This window comes from Cryptosporidium ryanae (genome assembly GCF_009792415.1).
Source record: "Cryptosporidium ryanae isolate 45019 chromosome Unknown contig_67, whole genome shotgun sequence".
NCBI classification, from domain to species: Eukaryota; Apicomplexa; class Conoidasida; order Eucoccidiorida; family Cryptosporidiidae; genus Cryptosporidium; species Cryptosporidium ryanae.
The window spans coordinates 136,249-151,877 of record NW_027125508.1 but is presented as its reverse complement, the minus strand read 5'-3'; the positions used below and the strand labels follow the sequence as shown (position 1 = coordinate 151,877).

Sequence of the window (15,629 nt, the reverse complement as noted above, 5' to 3'; positions counted from 1 at the left end):
TTATTCTTTGGACAACCTACTACAACTACTACCACCACTACCACAACTACTACTACAACTACTACCACCACTACCACAACAACAACTACTACTACTACCACCACTACCACAACTACTACTACTACCACCACTACCACTACTACTACTACTACCACTACTACTACTACTACTACCACTACTACTACTACTACCACTACTACTACTACTACTACCACTACTACTACTACTACTACCACCACTACCACAACAACAACTACTACTACTACCACCACTACCACAACAACAGCAACTACTACTACTACTACAGGTGAATCCGGTTTTTTCCTTAGGGAATCAAATGCTCAAGGGGGAAAAGACTTTGAAGTCAAGTCTTCATCATTTTTATATCCTATAGATATAAACAATATTCCATTTATTGCAAATAAGAACTTATTCTTTGGACAACCTACTACTACTACTACCACAACAACTACTACTACAACAACAACTACAACAACAACAACTACTACTACTACTACTACCACAACAACCACTACTACCACCACTACCACAACAACAACAACAACAACTACTACTACTACTACTACTACCACCACAACTACTACTACTACCACCACTACCACTACAACAACAACTACTACTACTACCACCACTACCACAACAACAACTACTACTACTACCACCACTACTACAACTACTACTACTACTACTACAGGAGAATCCGGTTTTTTCCTTAGGGAATCAAATGCTCAAGGGGGAAAAGACTTTGAAGTCAAGTCTTCATCATTTTTACATCCTATAGATATAAACAATATTCCATTTATTACAAACAAGAATTTATTCTTTAAACAACCACCAACAACTACCACTACTACTACTACCTCTGAGGTTAATTCAATTTCTACTCCACTTAGATTTGTTCTTCAAACTGCAGAAAATAGCCAAGACCTAAAAATGAACCCAATTAGAACTAAAAATGTAACAAATCAAAGAACTATACTTAAATTTTTAACTGAGACAACTACTAAAGTACCTGAAATATATGCATATCCAAGTTCAATTAAAAGTGAAGAAATGTCAAATAAAAAGGATCGAAGTATTAAAATTAAACCTGAAAATATTGGAATTCATAACTTTAAGACACAACAAAATGCAATAATAGATTCCAGTAATATATCAGCATTACAATCTAATATCTTTAAAAAAATACAAACAAAAACGACTACCGCCTCCACAACAATTGAATCCAAAATTTTAGATACAGAAAATCCAATTTTACAAGGAACCATAGAGACAAAATTTGAAAGTATCTCAAAAAATACTAATGGAACAAATGATAATTCGGAGCAGAGTAACACTGAAAAATTATTTGTTTCACCAAAAAAAGAACAATTCCTTGATACAGGTACAGCAGTTGAGAAACTAAATGAGAGGATTTATACATCAAACATTTCTAAAAGTGTATCTAACTCATCCTCAAGCAATGATTCTATAATAGAACCTAAAAATTATTCAATTCCAAATAGACATTTCGTTGCCCAAACGAACGACACAGGAATAGCACCAATGTTTTCCAAATTTGTCCCTGGTGAAAGAAGTGAATCAATAAAGTTCGGGTATTCAGCACTTCCTTCGTTAAATAGAAATAATGTAAATATTGAGTAAATATAAATTATATTCTATCTGAAAATAAAACATATTATTAAATAGGAGAAGAAATAAAAAATATTAACTTATTAAGTTTGAAAAATGATAGTTCGAAATATATTTAAGCGTAAAAGAGCCATAAAAGCTAGTAGTTAAATATTCTAAAGTTCCGAAAATAAAATGAATTTGTTATATTGACTTTATTTAAAAATACGAGGATTTTACTCCATTTTTGAATATAATATATCGAATCTTGGAAAAATATTTATACACTCACTTTCAATATCAATGCATAAATTTGTCATATATGGGACATCTTTTTGATGTTCTATAAATCTATTAACTCTGGAATATTCTAACTCTTCATTTTGGAATATGTCATTACTAACATCTGTTGTTTCTTCTCTCAAGTTATTTTTTGAATCGCAATCTTGTGAAGGTTTGTTTAATTCCTTTTTTTCTTCATCATCTAATTTATCTTGATCCAAAGAGTCATCTTTAGGATGCAGCCATTTCATTCTCTCATACAGTGCACAATAAGAATTATCCTCTAGCTCCTCAGAATCATTGTCATTTTGAGTAATCTCTAATTTGACGGACTGCTCTATCTGAATATCCTGTCGTTTTCTCCCAAATAAATTCCTGTTAAAAATCTCATTACCAATTTTAATAATTGATTTTTCCGAATTCTTTGTTTCTTCCAAATTGCTGCTATAACTAATTTTATCACTAGAAAGTATTGGTATTGCAATTCCATCATCGTCAAATGTGATAATGTCGCTTTCATAGTTGCATTGAAATTTTCTTGGCTGAAATATACAATTCAATCTGTTCAAGGCAATCTGTTGAGACATTAAGTTAGTAGTTTCCTTATTTATTTTATCTGTCATGTTATATAATCGTTCATAACAAATAATAGGGTCTGTAAATTTTGTAAAATCATCTTCGTTAAATGGTCTATCTAACCACATATAAACCTCTTTATACTTTTCATGTAAGAAATTCATCATCAAATAATCGTCACCTTTATCTAAACATGTTTGCAATAATATTATCAATTGTTTTATTTCATCTAATTTTTTTTTGGAATCATTAATTTCTTTTAAAACTATATCCTCTCCATCAAACCATTCTTTTAAAAGCTCATTCTTAAACTTTTCAGTGTTATCAGATAATATTTGACATGCTTGAACAGAATTAGTTTCAAGTTGAGGCTTTACCTCTTCCATAAATTTCTGTTGCCTTTTTAACCATTCAGAAGTGGAGTCCTGAACAGAATCAAGTTCTGTAATTCTCTTTATTGCAAAGTTTTGAAATTGAACCAATACATCTCTGATACAGTCAATAGCCTCATTTGCCATTAATACCTTGTGATCACGATGCATTCCAATAGTTGCACAAACATCACAAAAACAATTATGTTCACACGTAAGACAGAAGTAATTAGCCTTTGAATTTTTGTGAACAATACAATACTCTTCGGCAGACTGTTTTTTTTTTTTTTGTAGTTTATTGTTCGCTTCGTCTGTATTCCCATTTATACCAAGCAAAATTCTCTCTTTCTTTGCAGTATGTTGAAGATTCTTTACATTTTTAACAACCAAATGTTGCTCATTACTTTCCAGTTGCCTAAAAATATGATTTTGAAGAGAAGAAAACGAGTTGTGAAACTCCTTTGCACACCTAATGCAAAAATTTTCACAGCAATCAATACAATACACATCAGGTATTCTAAACAAGCATGTAGAACAATTTGACTTCGGTTGAGAACCAAAATAACTTCTGTTAAAGGCAGAGCCCAGCTCACGGACCACTGGAATACCTGTTTTACCAAGGACTGCAGATTTAAAACCACAAACTTTACAAACCATGAAGTCGCCACAATCAGAAACAGCAGTAATGTTGCTCAAAACACAATAATAGTGATATCTATGAAGGCATGATAACAAAATATAAGACTCTTCATATGTAGGTTGATTACAATACGAACATACAACTACCTCTTCATCAAGAATATCTGGCGCATTGTTATTATTGACATCTTCTATGTTTACTTTAAAGATATTTGATATATCATTTACATTGTTAGAGTATTTAGTCTCATTTTTATGAGCTATAACATCATTTAATATACCATTTGATATCATTTTAAAAATAACTTAACATTGATAGGGAGGGATTGAAACACGACTATTAGCACACATCGCAAAAGTCTTGTCTATAATGTAACATAACTTTAAAAGTTATTCAAAGGGCTGCTTTTTTCATTCTTTGCCTCTTACCTCTCCCAATTTTGTCTTTTGTTTTTTTAATAACCTCGTACAGTTGATCATGAGAATTTTTATTCAACCTCTTTTTTAGTTCGCTTTTCCTTTTTTGCAAATAAAGTGCTCTTTTGTCTTCAATAGCAAATTCAACTATGGGTCTCTTTTCAGATGAGAAAATAGATGGGTTGTTATTTAAAATACTCATAATTTCTTTTGAAAGAAAAAATGAACGTGTGTGGATGAATCCATATCCCATTGATTTACTTGTCTTACTTGAATCTTTTCTTATTATCCTAACTTTCTGTACCAAACCCTTAAGCACAGACTTTGATTTTTTTGACGAATTAATAGACTTTCTTAACCTAGATAAAATTCTTCTGATCTCGGTAAAATCATTTTTTTCTGATAATTCCTTTTCTTCAAGTTCAGAAATAATATTAATGACTAATTTTCTAACTAAATCATCTCCCATATTTGATATCTTTTCAAAAATAATATCACCAAGTTTACCTTGATTAATATTAGTTGGTATATTTCTGATACATAACCTGAGTTTATTTATTTCATAATTTGGGTTATTTATTTTAAACTTTAATTCCTTCCAAGAATTCTCACGTAACTTTAAATCATGCTCACTCATTCCTTCCGCCTCCTTCATACCAGGTAAAATTAAACCTTGCTTAATTAGTTCCAAGTCATTCACTAACGTACAATTTTTTTTAAAAGTATGTTTCCTACTTTTAATTGACTCAATTTCATTCCTGCTTAGAGCCAAGTGTGCATAAATCCTCCTACCATTGAACTGAATTCCAATATCCGGAGGGATTAGTAATGTTCTCATACATTTTTTATCTTTTCTGTTATTCATTTTCGTTCCAATTACATTATTTTCAAAGTATTCATTTGCTTTTTTCTCGTTAGATAACATTTCTTCCACAGAGTTCTTGTTTTTAAATTTGACGAAGGCAACTCCTTTAGGGAGTTGCGTAATTCTAGAAAGAACTATTTTTACATACTCAACTTCACCAAACCTTGTTTCAATTAAAATCTTTAAATCATTCTCAGATATTTCAAATGGAACGTTTCTCAAAAATACAGTTTTTCCTTCATTAGTATCGTCTACATTTGACATTTTTAAAATTAAACAATTAAGAAAATGTGACAACAAACCCTTCGCGCCCTAATTTTACACTTGTCACGCTAAAGTGAGTATGAATGACTCTTATCAAGTATCCTTAATATTTAATAAAATTTAAATGTCTGGAGGTTTTGTAATTTTTAATATACTATTTTAATCTTAAGTATTGATTGTTATTATAAGAAAAGTTTTGACAGTATGGGCAACTATAGTGAATTCTTTTTGTATCAAAATTGTGAATTTTTATGACACCAAATTTACAATGTTTACATTTAATGTCAGTAATGTTTATTTCTCCTGTGATAGGAATATTTAGTGGATTTTTGCATTCTTCTTGTTTTTGTCCTGTACAAATACCAATTCTAAGTTCTCTTGAAATGTAAACCTTTTCTATTTTCTTTTCAATTTTCAGTGGTGGTAGTTCTCCTGATGTTCTTTTAATTTCAAATAGATCGATATTTGATTTGCAGAACCCACATTCGGAAATTCCTCTCTTAATCAATATTCCATTCTCTGTCACTAATGAATAATCCCACTTTGGAAAAAATGAGCCTAGTGATAAATCCAGTTCTTCTATATATTCTAACATAAATCTATAGATATATTTCATAAAAGTCAAAACTCCTTCTACAATATGGCTTCTTGTACATTCACCTCTTGAAATCCTTGATATCGAATTTTCAATCATTTGTCTAATGTGAAAGTGCATTAGACTGTGACAGAATGAACTATTTAAGAAATCAAATTTTTCCACAATTTTGTCCATTCTTTTGTGTTTTTTCATTTGTTCAGATATCAATTCAAATCCGTTAAAAAGTGCATATCCCAGCGCAGTTGGAGAAAGCATCATTCCTTTATCCTTTTTTACATATTGTCTAGAGTGGATTCTTTCTATGTGTTCATGCATAGTAGCATCTGTTCCTATTCCATTCCTGTCCATTAAGTCTATAAGTTCAGACTCAGAAAGTAAGGATGGAGGTTCAGTACACCCTTTTTGAATAAACAATTCAAATGGTACCATTAATTCACCTAATTCTAATTCGGGTAGTTTTCGAATTGCGACTTTTTCATATAGTGAATATATTTCTAACCAATTCATCTCAATTAATTCCTAGAAAATATTAGTTTATTTCGCAAATAAATAATAAAACTTACCATCCCCTTTGTATGAAAATTTTCATTTGCAATAGATGCTATTACACTGGTTTCAAGTAAAATTGCATCTTTTGAACAAGTAGCCAAAAAATGGCGTGAAATTAATTCATAAAGTAGCCATTCATCGTTAGATATTGATTCTTTTTTTTCTAGATTCTTTACAGGATGAATTGGGGGATGTGATCCATCATCCTTGTTTCCTTTTCTCGGTTGCATAAATCTATTCAAATCAATTAAATCCCTAGCATAGTTTCCAAAAACACTATTTCGTGACAATTCTTTAATACAATTTTTCAAGTCAATATTTTTGGAAAAAAAATTGGTTTCTGTTCTAGGATAAGAAATAAAACCCTTTTGGTAAAGCTCCTCTGCTATTTTAAGGCATTTGTTGGGCGACATCTTTAATTTTTTCGAGGCGATTTTTGTCATCTCAATTGTATTTAATGGTAGTGGTTTGTATCTCTTCGAGTCCTTTTTGGAAATATCTTCTATGAATAATCTTGGATTTTCAATGCAAATTTCGTAAATTACAAATACGAAAAGGCGATCAAAAATTTTCCCCCTTTCCCAGTCAAACTTTAATATATTTGTATTTAAATTGTCATTTTTTACATTGGGATTAATGTTTAGAACTATTGTCCATACATTTTCTCGATTAAAATGAATAACCTTATTATATCTATTGACTACAAATCCTAAAGTAGGAAATTGGCATGTTCCATAACTTAAAGTCTGATCAGGAATCGAGAAAATTTTTCTATATCTTAAGGTTAAGAATCTTGTAAACGATGAACCAACTCTAAGATCAATCTCCTTTCTTGCTTCTACAGCATCACTTAGTGCTCTATCAGGTGCCCTCAGATTTTCAATTGCATTTAATATGTCATTCTTAGTTAAAGCGGAAAAGTGGGCCCTAAATATTTTTAAATTTTGGTTTGAAGTCATACAAATGCTGATAACTTCAAATGCAATGTTTTCTCCTTCTCTGTCACAGTCTAACCAAAGAATCAAGTACTTAGAAATTTTAGCATAAAATTTGAGGTTCTCTGCGATATCCTTGCAATTTGGAACAACAGAGTTAATTACAGGCGTTGAAAGATCAAGTAATACAGCAGGATCAATATTATTCCAATTTGAAAACTTTGACTCAAATTCAAGATTTTTTATATGCCCTCTCACAGATGTGACTATCATGTTGCACTCCACATTTAAAAAAGTATATGGAAACATAAAAACCGGATTAGTTATACTTTTACTTGTTAAGATAGTTGGCGACGTCCACTGTGGACAAAGAAAATGGGATATCTCCTTTGAAACTGAATTTTTTTCAGCTACACATAATATTACATCCTTTCCATTGTTCAAAGAGTTTGTACTATTCGAAATCTTTTTCTTCCTTGTTAAATACAATTCTTTATCTACACGTAATGTTTTGCTTGTTGTATCTTTTTTATTATTTTGATAGCATATTTTATTTTTCATATGATTATATAATTCGTGTATTTGCTAATTCTTTGCGGTTATTGTAAAAAAGTTTTCGGCAAAAATGCCAATTTCAATAATTCCACTTGGAGCTGGTCAGGATGTTGGAAGATCATGTATACTAGTAAAAATAGGTTCAAAAGTTATCATGTTTGACTGTGGAATGCATATGGGTTATAAAGATGAAAGAAAGTACCCCGATTTTTCACTTATTAGTGCCCAATTAAATCCCACAATTATCAATAGTATTGTGGACTTAGTTATTATCTCACATTATCACCTTGACCACTGTGGTGCACTTCCTTATTTTACTGAAAAAATAGGCTATTCAGGCCCTGTTATCATGACTTACCCTACAAAATCTGTTTCATCTGTTTTGTTAACTGATTACAGTAAGATAATGGAACAAAAGTTATTGATCCAAAGGTCTAATTCAAACTCCAGAATATGTAATACAGAAAATTTTAATATATGTGAATATGGTTTTTTTTCAATAGGAGATGTTTGGAGTTGTATGGAAAAAATCAGCACAATTCAGCTTCACCAAACATTAGAAATATCAGGTGTTGAGATTACCCCATATTATGCAGGACACGTATTAGGTGCATCTATGTTCCATGTAAAAGTTGGTGACGAAACAGTAGTTTACTCGGGCGATTACAACATGGTTAGGGATAGACATCTTGGACCAGCAGTGTTACCGAGATTATCTCCGAGTTTGCTACTTTCTGAAAGCACATATGCAACTTATGTGAGACCATCAAGACGATCTACTGAAAGAATATTCTGTGAACTTGTTTTATCATGTTTAAAAAAAGGTGGAAAGGTACTTATCCCAGTTTTTGCCATAGGAAGGGCACAAGAACTCTGTATTTTATTAGAAATATTTTGGAGAAGAATGCAACTTAGGTACCCAATTTATTTCGGAGGATCCATGACTGAAAAAGCGAATTCTTACTATCAACTCTTCATAAATTGGACAAACACACCATTAATTGATAATATATTTTCATTTCCACATGTAATGCAATACGATAAAACTCTTCTAAATACTCCTGGGCCAGCGGTACTTTTTGCTACACCTGGTATGCTCCACACAGGTCTTTCACTTCACGCATTCAGATTATGGGCACCAGATCCAAATAATCTAACGATAATCCCCGGTTTTTGTGTGCCAGGTACAATAGGTTCAAAAATTATATCAGGTATAAAGAAAGTTTTCATTGATCAAAAGGATCCTTCTACATGCATTGATGTAAATTGTACTGTTAAGTATTTAAGTTTTTCCTCACATGCAGACTCTATTGGTATTCAATCACTTATTTCACATGTAGAACCACAAAGTATTGCATTTATTCATGGAGAGAGACAAGGAATGCTGAGCTTAGCTTCATTTGTCAATTCAAGCCTAAAAATTCCTGCCTTTTGTCCACATAATGGTTCTTTTGTAACAATACCTACGGATAAATATGCAAAATATTCATCTCACCTATACTGTGACTCCTCTTTTCTCATGCTTAAATTATCTGATACTTGTTACTTGAATTACTCAAAATACAAGAGTTTAACTTTAGATACAATATATTCAGATATTGAATTTTTTGATATTAAAATAAATTCTCGCAGAATAATTTCAAGAATTATTAATGAAGCTGGACCAAGTTGTGTTTTCGTTTATGTTTTCAAAGAAGATAACAAATTTTTTTCGTTCTTATTGACAAAAAGTCAGTTATATTTTTTCATTGTAAGATTACATATACATTTCTGCCTTAAATTTCTAAATTTGGTGTCAGAATTATCAGTTTTTGCAGGTGAAATTCAAGGCAAAGAATATATCTTTCCTCAGAAAAAAAACCCATTTCTGGAACCATTATTATTTAAATTATATTTTTCATTAGAGTTAGAGATAATTAGATTGTTTGATTTATTTACAGCAATTGAAAATTTAAGAAGATCAATTTGTGGAAGGAATTGTTATTCATTCTTCGAAGACAAAATACAAGCTTTTGATTTAGAAGTAAATTTCATTAATCCAAAACAAGAGTTTTCCGTTATTCAGTACTGCCTCTCAGATGAAAGTATAATGATTACTTACAAAAGTCTCACTATTTATTTTAAGTCAAATGAATCAGAACAACAAATATTTAAAGATTTATTATCAGGAAACCTTGAAAAAGACAAAAAAAATATAAATAACACAGAAATAAAGAACATACAAGTCTTATGGTCTTATATTGACTCCGGGGACATTGAAATAAGTAATTTTGTGAAATATGTTGAAAATTTATAAATAATTTTCTCGTATTAGTAAATAATTAATTAAATAAGTTTCAGAGGGTTTGTTGACCTCCAGAGACCGTATTTTAGTTTTCTTTTGGAGGAAGGAGTGCAACTTTAACTCTATGACTTTCACACTTGTAAAATTGTGATTTAAAAATAACAAATAAAAATCATGTCTTATTTAAGTGATTTATTAAAGAAGAAGCTAGTGTATAAATGTCTGATTTACTCTTTATAAAATCTTCTGCTGCCTTAAGAATTGCGTTTGAGTTACATCTTTTTGCGGAAATAATGACTTCCCATATTGAATGTGTATTTATATTTTCTATTATTATTGGAACACATGCTTCGTATAGTGAAGCTATTCCATATTTATCTGAAAACTCAAAAAGTTTAATAAATTCACTCTGTTTTTGTTTGAAATTAGTATTAAGTAATTCACAATCACCAACAGAAATAAAATCCAAAATATTCTTAAGCGTATATGGAGTTGCTTCACATAATGGTATTGTAAATTTCGTCTTCTTAGAATCAGAAAAGTTTGAATCAAAAATTTTTCTAAAATATTCGGACCTTGCTGCAAGTGTGAACTTTGGCACTTTAAAACACTTTTCACCACAAATGATAGATATTATTTCCGTTGAAGATTCAGAACAATTAAGTGAAAAATTTGAGAAATCTTTGGCTAGGCGTAAGTTATGCCTAATTTCTTTGTCGTTTTGGGTACACATCCCAACTAAATTCTCTTCAATGTGATTAAACTCATTAAATGATTTAATAACAACTCTAAACCGAATGCTTCCATTAAACACAAAGTATTTCAATATTGTTTTTTTCCAATTAAAATAAAAATCTTTCTCTATACTGTTAAAACATGATTGTTCAAAATTTTCTACATGGGTGTTAACTTCATTTTCTATGATATTTGATTCTACTTGCAAAATAGTCGAATTAGAATCAAGGCCAAAAGGAGATGTGATTGAATGTATGGATGTTTCACACATAGTTTGATTTTCAATTTCATTTATTGGAAAATTTTGAATATGTGTTATTTTCATATAGTCCTCCCATCCCCAACTTGGATGTTCTGCGCAAAATACACGAGGTTGTGAAGTTGAAATTGTTGAACCATCAATACTGCAAAGTGAATTATCAAGAATAGAAATCTCAAATGATGCAACCTTGTCACTTTCTGAAGTTTTATATAAATATATTGACATAAACTTACCGTCACAGTTTACTCCAGATGGAAACAAAGCAAGAAACCAGGTACCTGCCTCATCATTACCGAAATTTGGACTAAAAATTCGGTCCTTATTTGGAAGGGCATGTTTGGAAGAAAGAGTTCTAAGCAAAGGAAAGTCATCTATTATCCAAATATATTCAATTTCATGAGTATTAATTCTCGTAGTAGTACACCTTATCATAGATATTCCTATATTTTCAGTTTTATAAATGGTCATCTAGTTCTCTATGCCTTGTCCTATTTACTTGGCGCGCTTAGCTCGGTATAAACTAAAAGTATACCATCATTTTTATTTTTTTGAGATTCGGAAAAGGTTGAGGCCAATTCTACCTTTAATGAGTATAAATATCATTTTTTTGTGTGATGGGAAAGGAAAATTCTCCATATAAAGAACCCTGTTTAAAATCAAATATTAAATTTGAAGCAAATCTTTTAGAGGACAAAACAAGTGAATCCATAAATGATAATTCTATTCAACCAAAAGTGAGGAAGAAAAGACGAAAAACTGACATTGTCCTTTCACCTAATTTTTTGAAAAATTCTGATACCTCTATTGTCGGGAAAGAGATTTTATCTAGTGAGAATAAAACTCAACTTGACGAGTTCCTTGTAAATGACGAATCCTCTGACTTTGATGAAGACGACATTATACCTGTTGAAGGTGGCATACTTTCAAGTGAAGATGACAATAACAACAAAACTAAGAATGTTTCAAGAAAATTTGGAGGTAACATGCACAAGAGTATTTCGGGAAGGCATGTTTCAGAAATAGATATGCGAGTTAAAGTTAGAAACTTCGTTCAAAAAATGAATGAAGCCGCATCAGATGATGAGAAGGCATACCAAGATGGTAAAAAAGCGATGTTTAAGCTCAAGATGTTGGATGAAGTGTTAGAAAAAGTTTCCATGAGCAACTTGACAACATACTTCATTTCAGAAGGAGTCGTTGAGGTTTTATGTCGTTGGCTCAGGCCCTTTAACGACGGAACATTACCTAGTCTTTCAATAAGGAACAATATTTTGAAGTTAATATGTAACATGTCTCTTACTGAAGAGGACATAGTTTCTACGGAAATTGGAAAGGTCGTTTGTGAGCTTTGGAAGAATCCTGCCGAAACACAGGAGAATAGACAAATGATAAGGTCACTCATGCAACGTTGGATGAAGCTAATATCTAAAACTAGGAATAACGAGTCAGATGAATTCAATGGTGTTCCAGTTTGCACATTAAATAATGAGTCAAGTGGCGAGCAGAAAGAAGGAAAACCCGGAAAGAGTGTTCTGTACGTTGAACCGAGAACCGCACGAATACCAGTAAATACGGGTTATAACTTTAGGATTACACCACAAAATGACGACTCTAGCATACAGTCAAATGTTCAAGTTTCTGCAGAAAAGCAAGTCGGAATTATTAGTAAAAAAGGTAAGAATAAAACAAAACATGCTATGAGAGTTAGTTTGGAAGGTAGAGGACTTTAGTAGATGTCACTTTAATTGAACTTTTTTTTAATTGAAATGAACTTATTTAACCTATTATCTTTTTGTTCCAAATTTATTTACTAGGTCTGTACAAGTGTCTCGCAAAGATTCGCTCATTGGTAAGAATTTGTAACTAGGAAATTGTGAATGAATCCTTCCATTACTAATAAGTATTCTTTTTCCAAGAGACGATTTGAGGAACTCCCTAACATTCTTGGAAGTGAACATTGGCAATATTAACTTTGCAACAAACGAGGGAAGATTATGAGTAGGAGAGTTTAAGTGAGGTGATTGACTTCTTATTATTTTGGATATCTCATTAAGTGTGTACATACCCTCGATACAAATATATCTACCGGAGACATTTTCAGATTCAAGAAGTCTTATGTGTATTTCCGCAACATCACGAACATCCACCCAACCTGATTGCAGATCTATTGTTAGAGGCATTTTTCCAGTTATCATATCATAAATCCATTGAACTGATTGATTAATATCATCGCGATAAGATGGACCAATTACCATTCCAGGATTTACCACCAAGAGATTTAAGGATGGTCTACGTTCATCGATAACTCTGTTTGCGATTTTTTCAGCCTCCACTTTACTGAAAAGATATGGGTGTAATTTTGGATCACAGTCATCATTCCAATCTATTTCTGAGTAAACTTTTCCATCCTTATAAGAACCTACTACTGCAGCAATGGAAGAAGTAACAATTACTGTATGAACATCTTCACATGTACAGCATGCATTTATGACATTTTTAGTTCCCAAAACAGCAGGATTAATTATTTCGTAAGGATCTTTACAATCCATTTTATATGGTGATGCACAGTGGATTACAATATTGCAACCTTTCACAATTTCTTCCCATGAATTACAATCAAGTAAATCTGCTTCAATTAACATTAGATTTTCCGAAGCGTAGGGAAGGTTCAGCAATTGAATACAATTTGGACCGTTCTTCGATCTGGTAGTTGCACGTACTTTGTATCCTCTAAGTAATAATCTTTCAACTATATGAGCAGCAATAAATCCAGTTGCACCTGTCACCAATACAGTTGTGTTGCTTTTATACTTGTCGAATAATATTGGCTCCATACAAGAATAGACATCATTTGTTTGGTATTCCTTGTTACAAATATTCAAATTGTTGAGTAAATCTTTATACGTTTGACCACAACTACTTTCATCCACTGAAATATTCAATTGATCCTTTTTACTTTGATTTGTATTCTCGACACTGTTAAAATTCATAGGTCTTTCGCTTAAGTGATTATTTTCCTTACTGGACGAGATTGACTCCTCACTTTTGTATTTATCAAAATTAAGAGTAGGAGATGATTCTTTTTTATCGTTATGCCCTTCATATATTATGTTCATTATTTTTTATTTTGTCAATAAAAAAAATTAGAATTAGGATTTTCAAAACAGAATTTTGCTCTGAATAATCGCGGTGATTTTTTTTCACTTTAATGTGGGGAGATAAAAAAAATAAAACAGTTTGATCAGTCTTTGTAAAAGAAGTTTTAATAGGTTTATAAATATAATATTTTTATGATAGCATCATTAGTGTTGTGATTATTTACAAATATGAATATATAATGTATCAAACATAATTAACATGAATTATCAAATAATAAATTCTACCGTTTCTACAAATGATGAAAATGTCAAATTAAAACTTCGTGAAATAGGTGAGCCTATATGCTATTTTGGTGAGGATCCGTTTGAAAGAAGAGAACGGCTTTCAAGAATAATTTTAACCCAAGCGGTTAGTTTTGAGCCAGAGTCTAATTCAATTTCTGAGATAAATAGAGAACATTTTTTTTCTCAAGGTGACCTTTCTCTAGTAAATTTTCGAAAGCAGATACTATCATTTTCCATTCCGAATTCATATTTTAGACTAAAATATGCAAGGGATAAAGGTAGAAAAATTGACTTTTTTGAAACAGAAATTAGTTTTATGAAATCTGTGATAAAAAATATTGAACAAATTTCTTGTGAAATGTGTGATAACAGGTACTTAACCGGATGTAAAGTTTCTCCGCTTCAGAAAAAAGTTGCTACATTTGGGTTTAGTCCGGATATAAAAATATGGGATATATGCAACTTTTCTGTTGAAAGTTCAATAAAGACTTTGGGATTCGCCACAAATGATTTACGTTGGTTTGAAACAGAGACCGGTGAAAACCTTATTACTTGTGATTCCGGAGCAAACATCATTCTATGGGGTAATAATTATCAAGAGAGGGGCAGATTTATCGGACACGAGGACCGGGTGAATAAACTTGCCATTCATCCACTTCCTAAATACTTAATTTCTGCGAGTAGTGACGAGACATGGAGAATTTGGGATATCGAAACAAATAATCTAATTCAGATTCAGGAAGGTCACTCAAGAGCAATATTTGGTCTAGATATACACCCTGATGGAGCGCTAGTGGTGACGGGCGACACTGGTGGAATATTCAGACTATGGGATATACGCTCAGGGAGATCTATCCTCCATAATCTTTCTCATACGAAAAGAATAACAGCAACTCAATTTTCTCCAAATTGCGATGCAACATTCATAACATCATCTGAAGACAATTGTATTAAAATTTGGGATATTAGGAGAACAAAGAATCCCCTAAAGGAATGCTTGCTTGGCCATTCAAAACGTATATCTAATGTTATGTATGAACCAAGCAATGGCATGTACATTGTCTCTGCATCTTTAGATGGTTCTTTGAAGTTTTGGTCTAAATGTACAAGTTTAACTGACATAGGTATCGAAAACCCACAAAATTATGGGTATTCCTGTATTAGAAGTATTGATACCGCCTCTCATAATATCACAGGCTTAGATATATTCGCAAATGGAACAAAAATATTGACAGTTGGTCTTGATCATACACTTAGACTTTGGTCCTGCCAAAATGCATAA

At 31.5% G+C, this 15,629-nt stretch overlaps 9 protein-coding genes across 9 annotated transcripts; 4 read left to right on the top strand and 5 right to left on the bottom strand.

The window, feature by feature from the left end:
* Positions 1-954: 954 nt before the first annotated feature.
* On the top strand, positions 955-1,665 carry FG386_003188 (uncharacterized protein; the record flags this gene model as incomplete). Its single annotated transcript, XM_067342416.1, has 1 exon — positions 955-1,665. One exon carries the CDS (start codon positions 955-957, stop codon positions 1,663-1,665), a length of 711 nt encoding a protein of 236 aa, XP_067198562.1.
* A 203-nt stretch (positions 1,666-1,868) lies between these two features.
* On the bottom strand, positions 1,869-3,794 carry FG386_003187 (ring finger and bbox containing protein; the record flags this gene model as incomplete). The annotated part of the gene is made up of 1 exon (XM_067342415.1): positions 1,869-3,794. The coding sequence occupies one exon, from the start codon at positions 3,792-3,794 to the stop codon at positions 1,869-1,871; it is 1,926 nt and encodes a 641-aa protein (XP_067198561.1).
* Positions 3,795-3,894: 100 nt separating this feature from the next.
* FG386_003186 (uncharacterized protein) lies at positions 3,895-5,046 on the bottom strand (the record flags this gene model as incomplete). Its single annotated transcript, XM_067342414.1, has 1 exon — positions 3,895-5,046. One exon carries the CDS (start codon positions 5,044-5,046, stop codon positions 3,895-3,897), a length of 1,152 nt encoding a protein of 383 aa, XP_067198560.1.
* A 154-nt stretch (positions 5,047-5,200) lies between these two features.
* Positions 5,201-7,689, bottom strand: FG386_003185 (uncharacterized protein; the record flags this gene model as incomplete). The annotated part of the gene is made up of 2 exons (XM_067342413.1): positions 5,201-6,163; positions 6,208-7,689. The coding sequence occupies 2 exons, from the start codon at positions 7,687-7,689 to the stop codon at positions 5,201-5,203; spliced, it is 2,445 nt and encodes an 814-aa protein (XP_067198559.1).
* Positions 7,690-7,753: 64 nt separating this feature from the next.
* FG386_003183 (CPSF metallobeta-lactamase) lies at positions 7,754-9,979 on the top strand (the record flags this gene model as incomplete). Its single annotated transcript, XM_067342411.1, has 1 exon — positions 7,754-9,979. One exon carries the CDS (start codon positions 7,754-7,756, stop codon positions 9,977-9,979), a length of 2,226 nt encoding a protein of 741 aa, XP_067198557.1.
* Positions 9,980-10,139: 160 nt separating this feature from the next.
* Positions 10,140-11,396, bottom strand: FG386_003182 (POZ domain protein that is fused to a MATH domain at its N-terminus; the record flags this gene model as incomplete). Its single annotated transcript, XM_067342410.1, has 1 exon — positions 10,140-11,396. The coding sequence occupies one exon, from the start codon at positions 11,394-11,396 to the stop codon at positions 10,140-10,142; it is 1,257 nt and encodes a 418-aa protein (XP_067198556.1).
* Positions 11,397-11,578: 182 nt separating this feature from the next.
* On the top strand, positions 11,579-12,694 carry FG386_003181 (iwsip-like protein; the record flags this gene model as incomplete). The annotated part of the gene is made up of 1 exon (XM_067342409.1): positions 11,579-12,694. One exon carries the CDS (start codon positions 11,579-11,581, stop codon positions 12,692-12,694), a length of 1,116 nt encoding a protein of 371 aa, XP_067198555.1.
* Positions 12,695-12,748: 54 nt separating this feature from the next.
* On the bottom strand, positions 12,749-14,080 carry FG386_003180 (cinnamyl-alcohol dehydrogenase; the record flags this gene model as incomplete). The annotated part of the gene is made up of 1 exon (XM_067342408.1): positions 12,749-14,080. One exon carries the CDS (start codon positions 14,078-14,080, stop codon positions 12,749-12,751), a length of 1,332 nt encoding a protein of 443 aa, XP_067198554.1.
* Positions 14,081-14,321: 241 nt separating this feature from the next.
* Positions 14,322-15,629, top strand: FG386_003179 (WD-40 repeat protein family; the record flags this gene model as incomplete). The annotated part of the gene is made up of 1 exon (XM_067342407.1): positions 14,322-15,629. One exon carries the CDS (start codon positions 14,322-14,324, stop codon positions 15,627-15,629), a length of 1,308 nt encoding a protein of 435 aa, XP_067198553.1.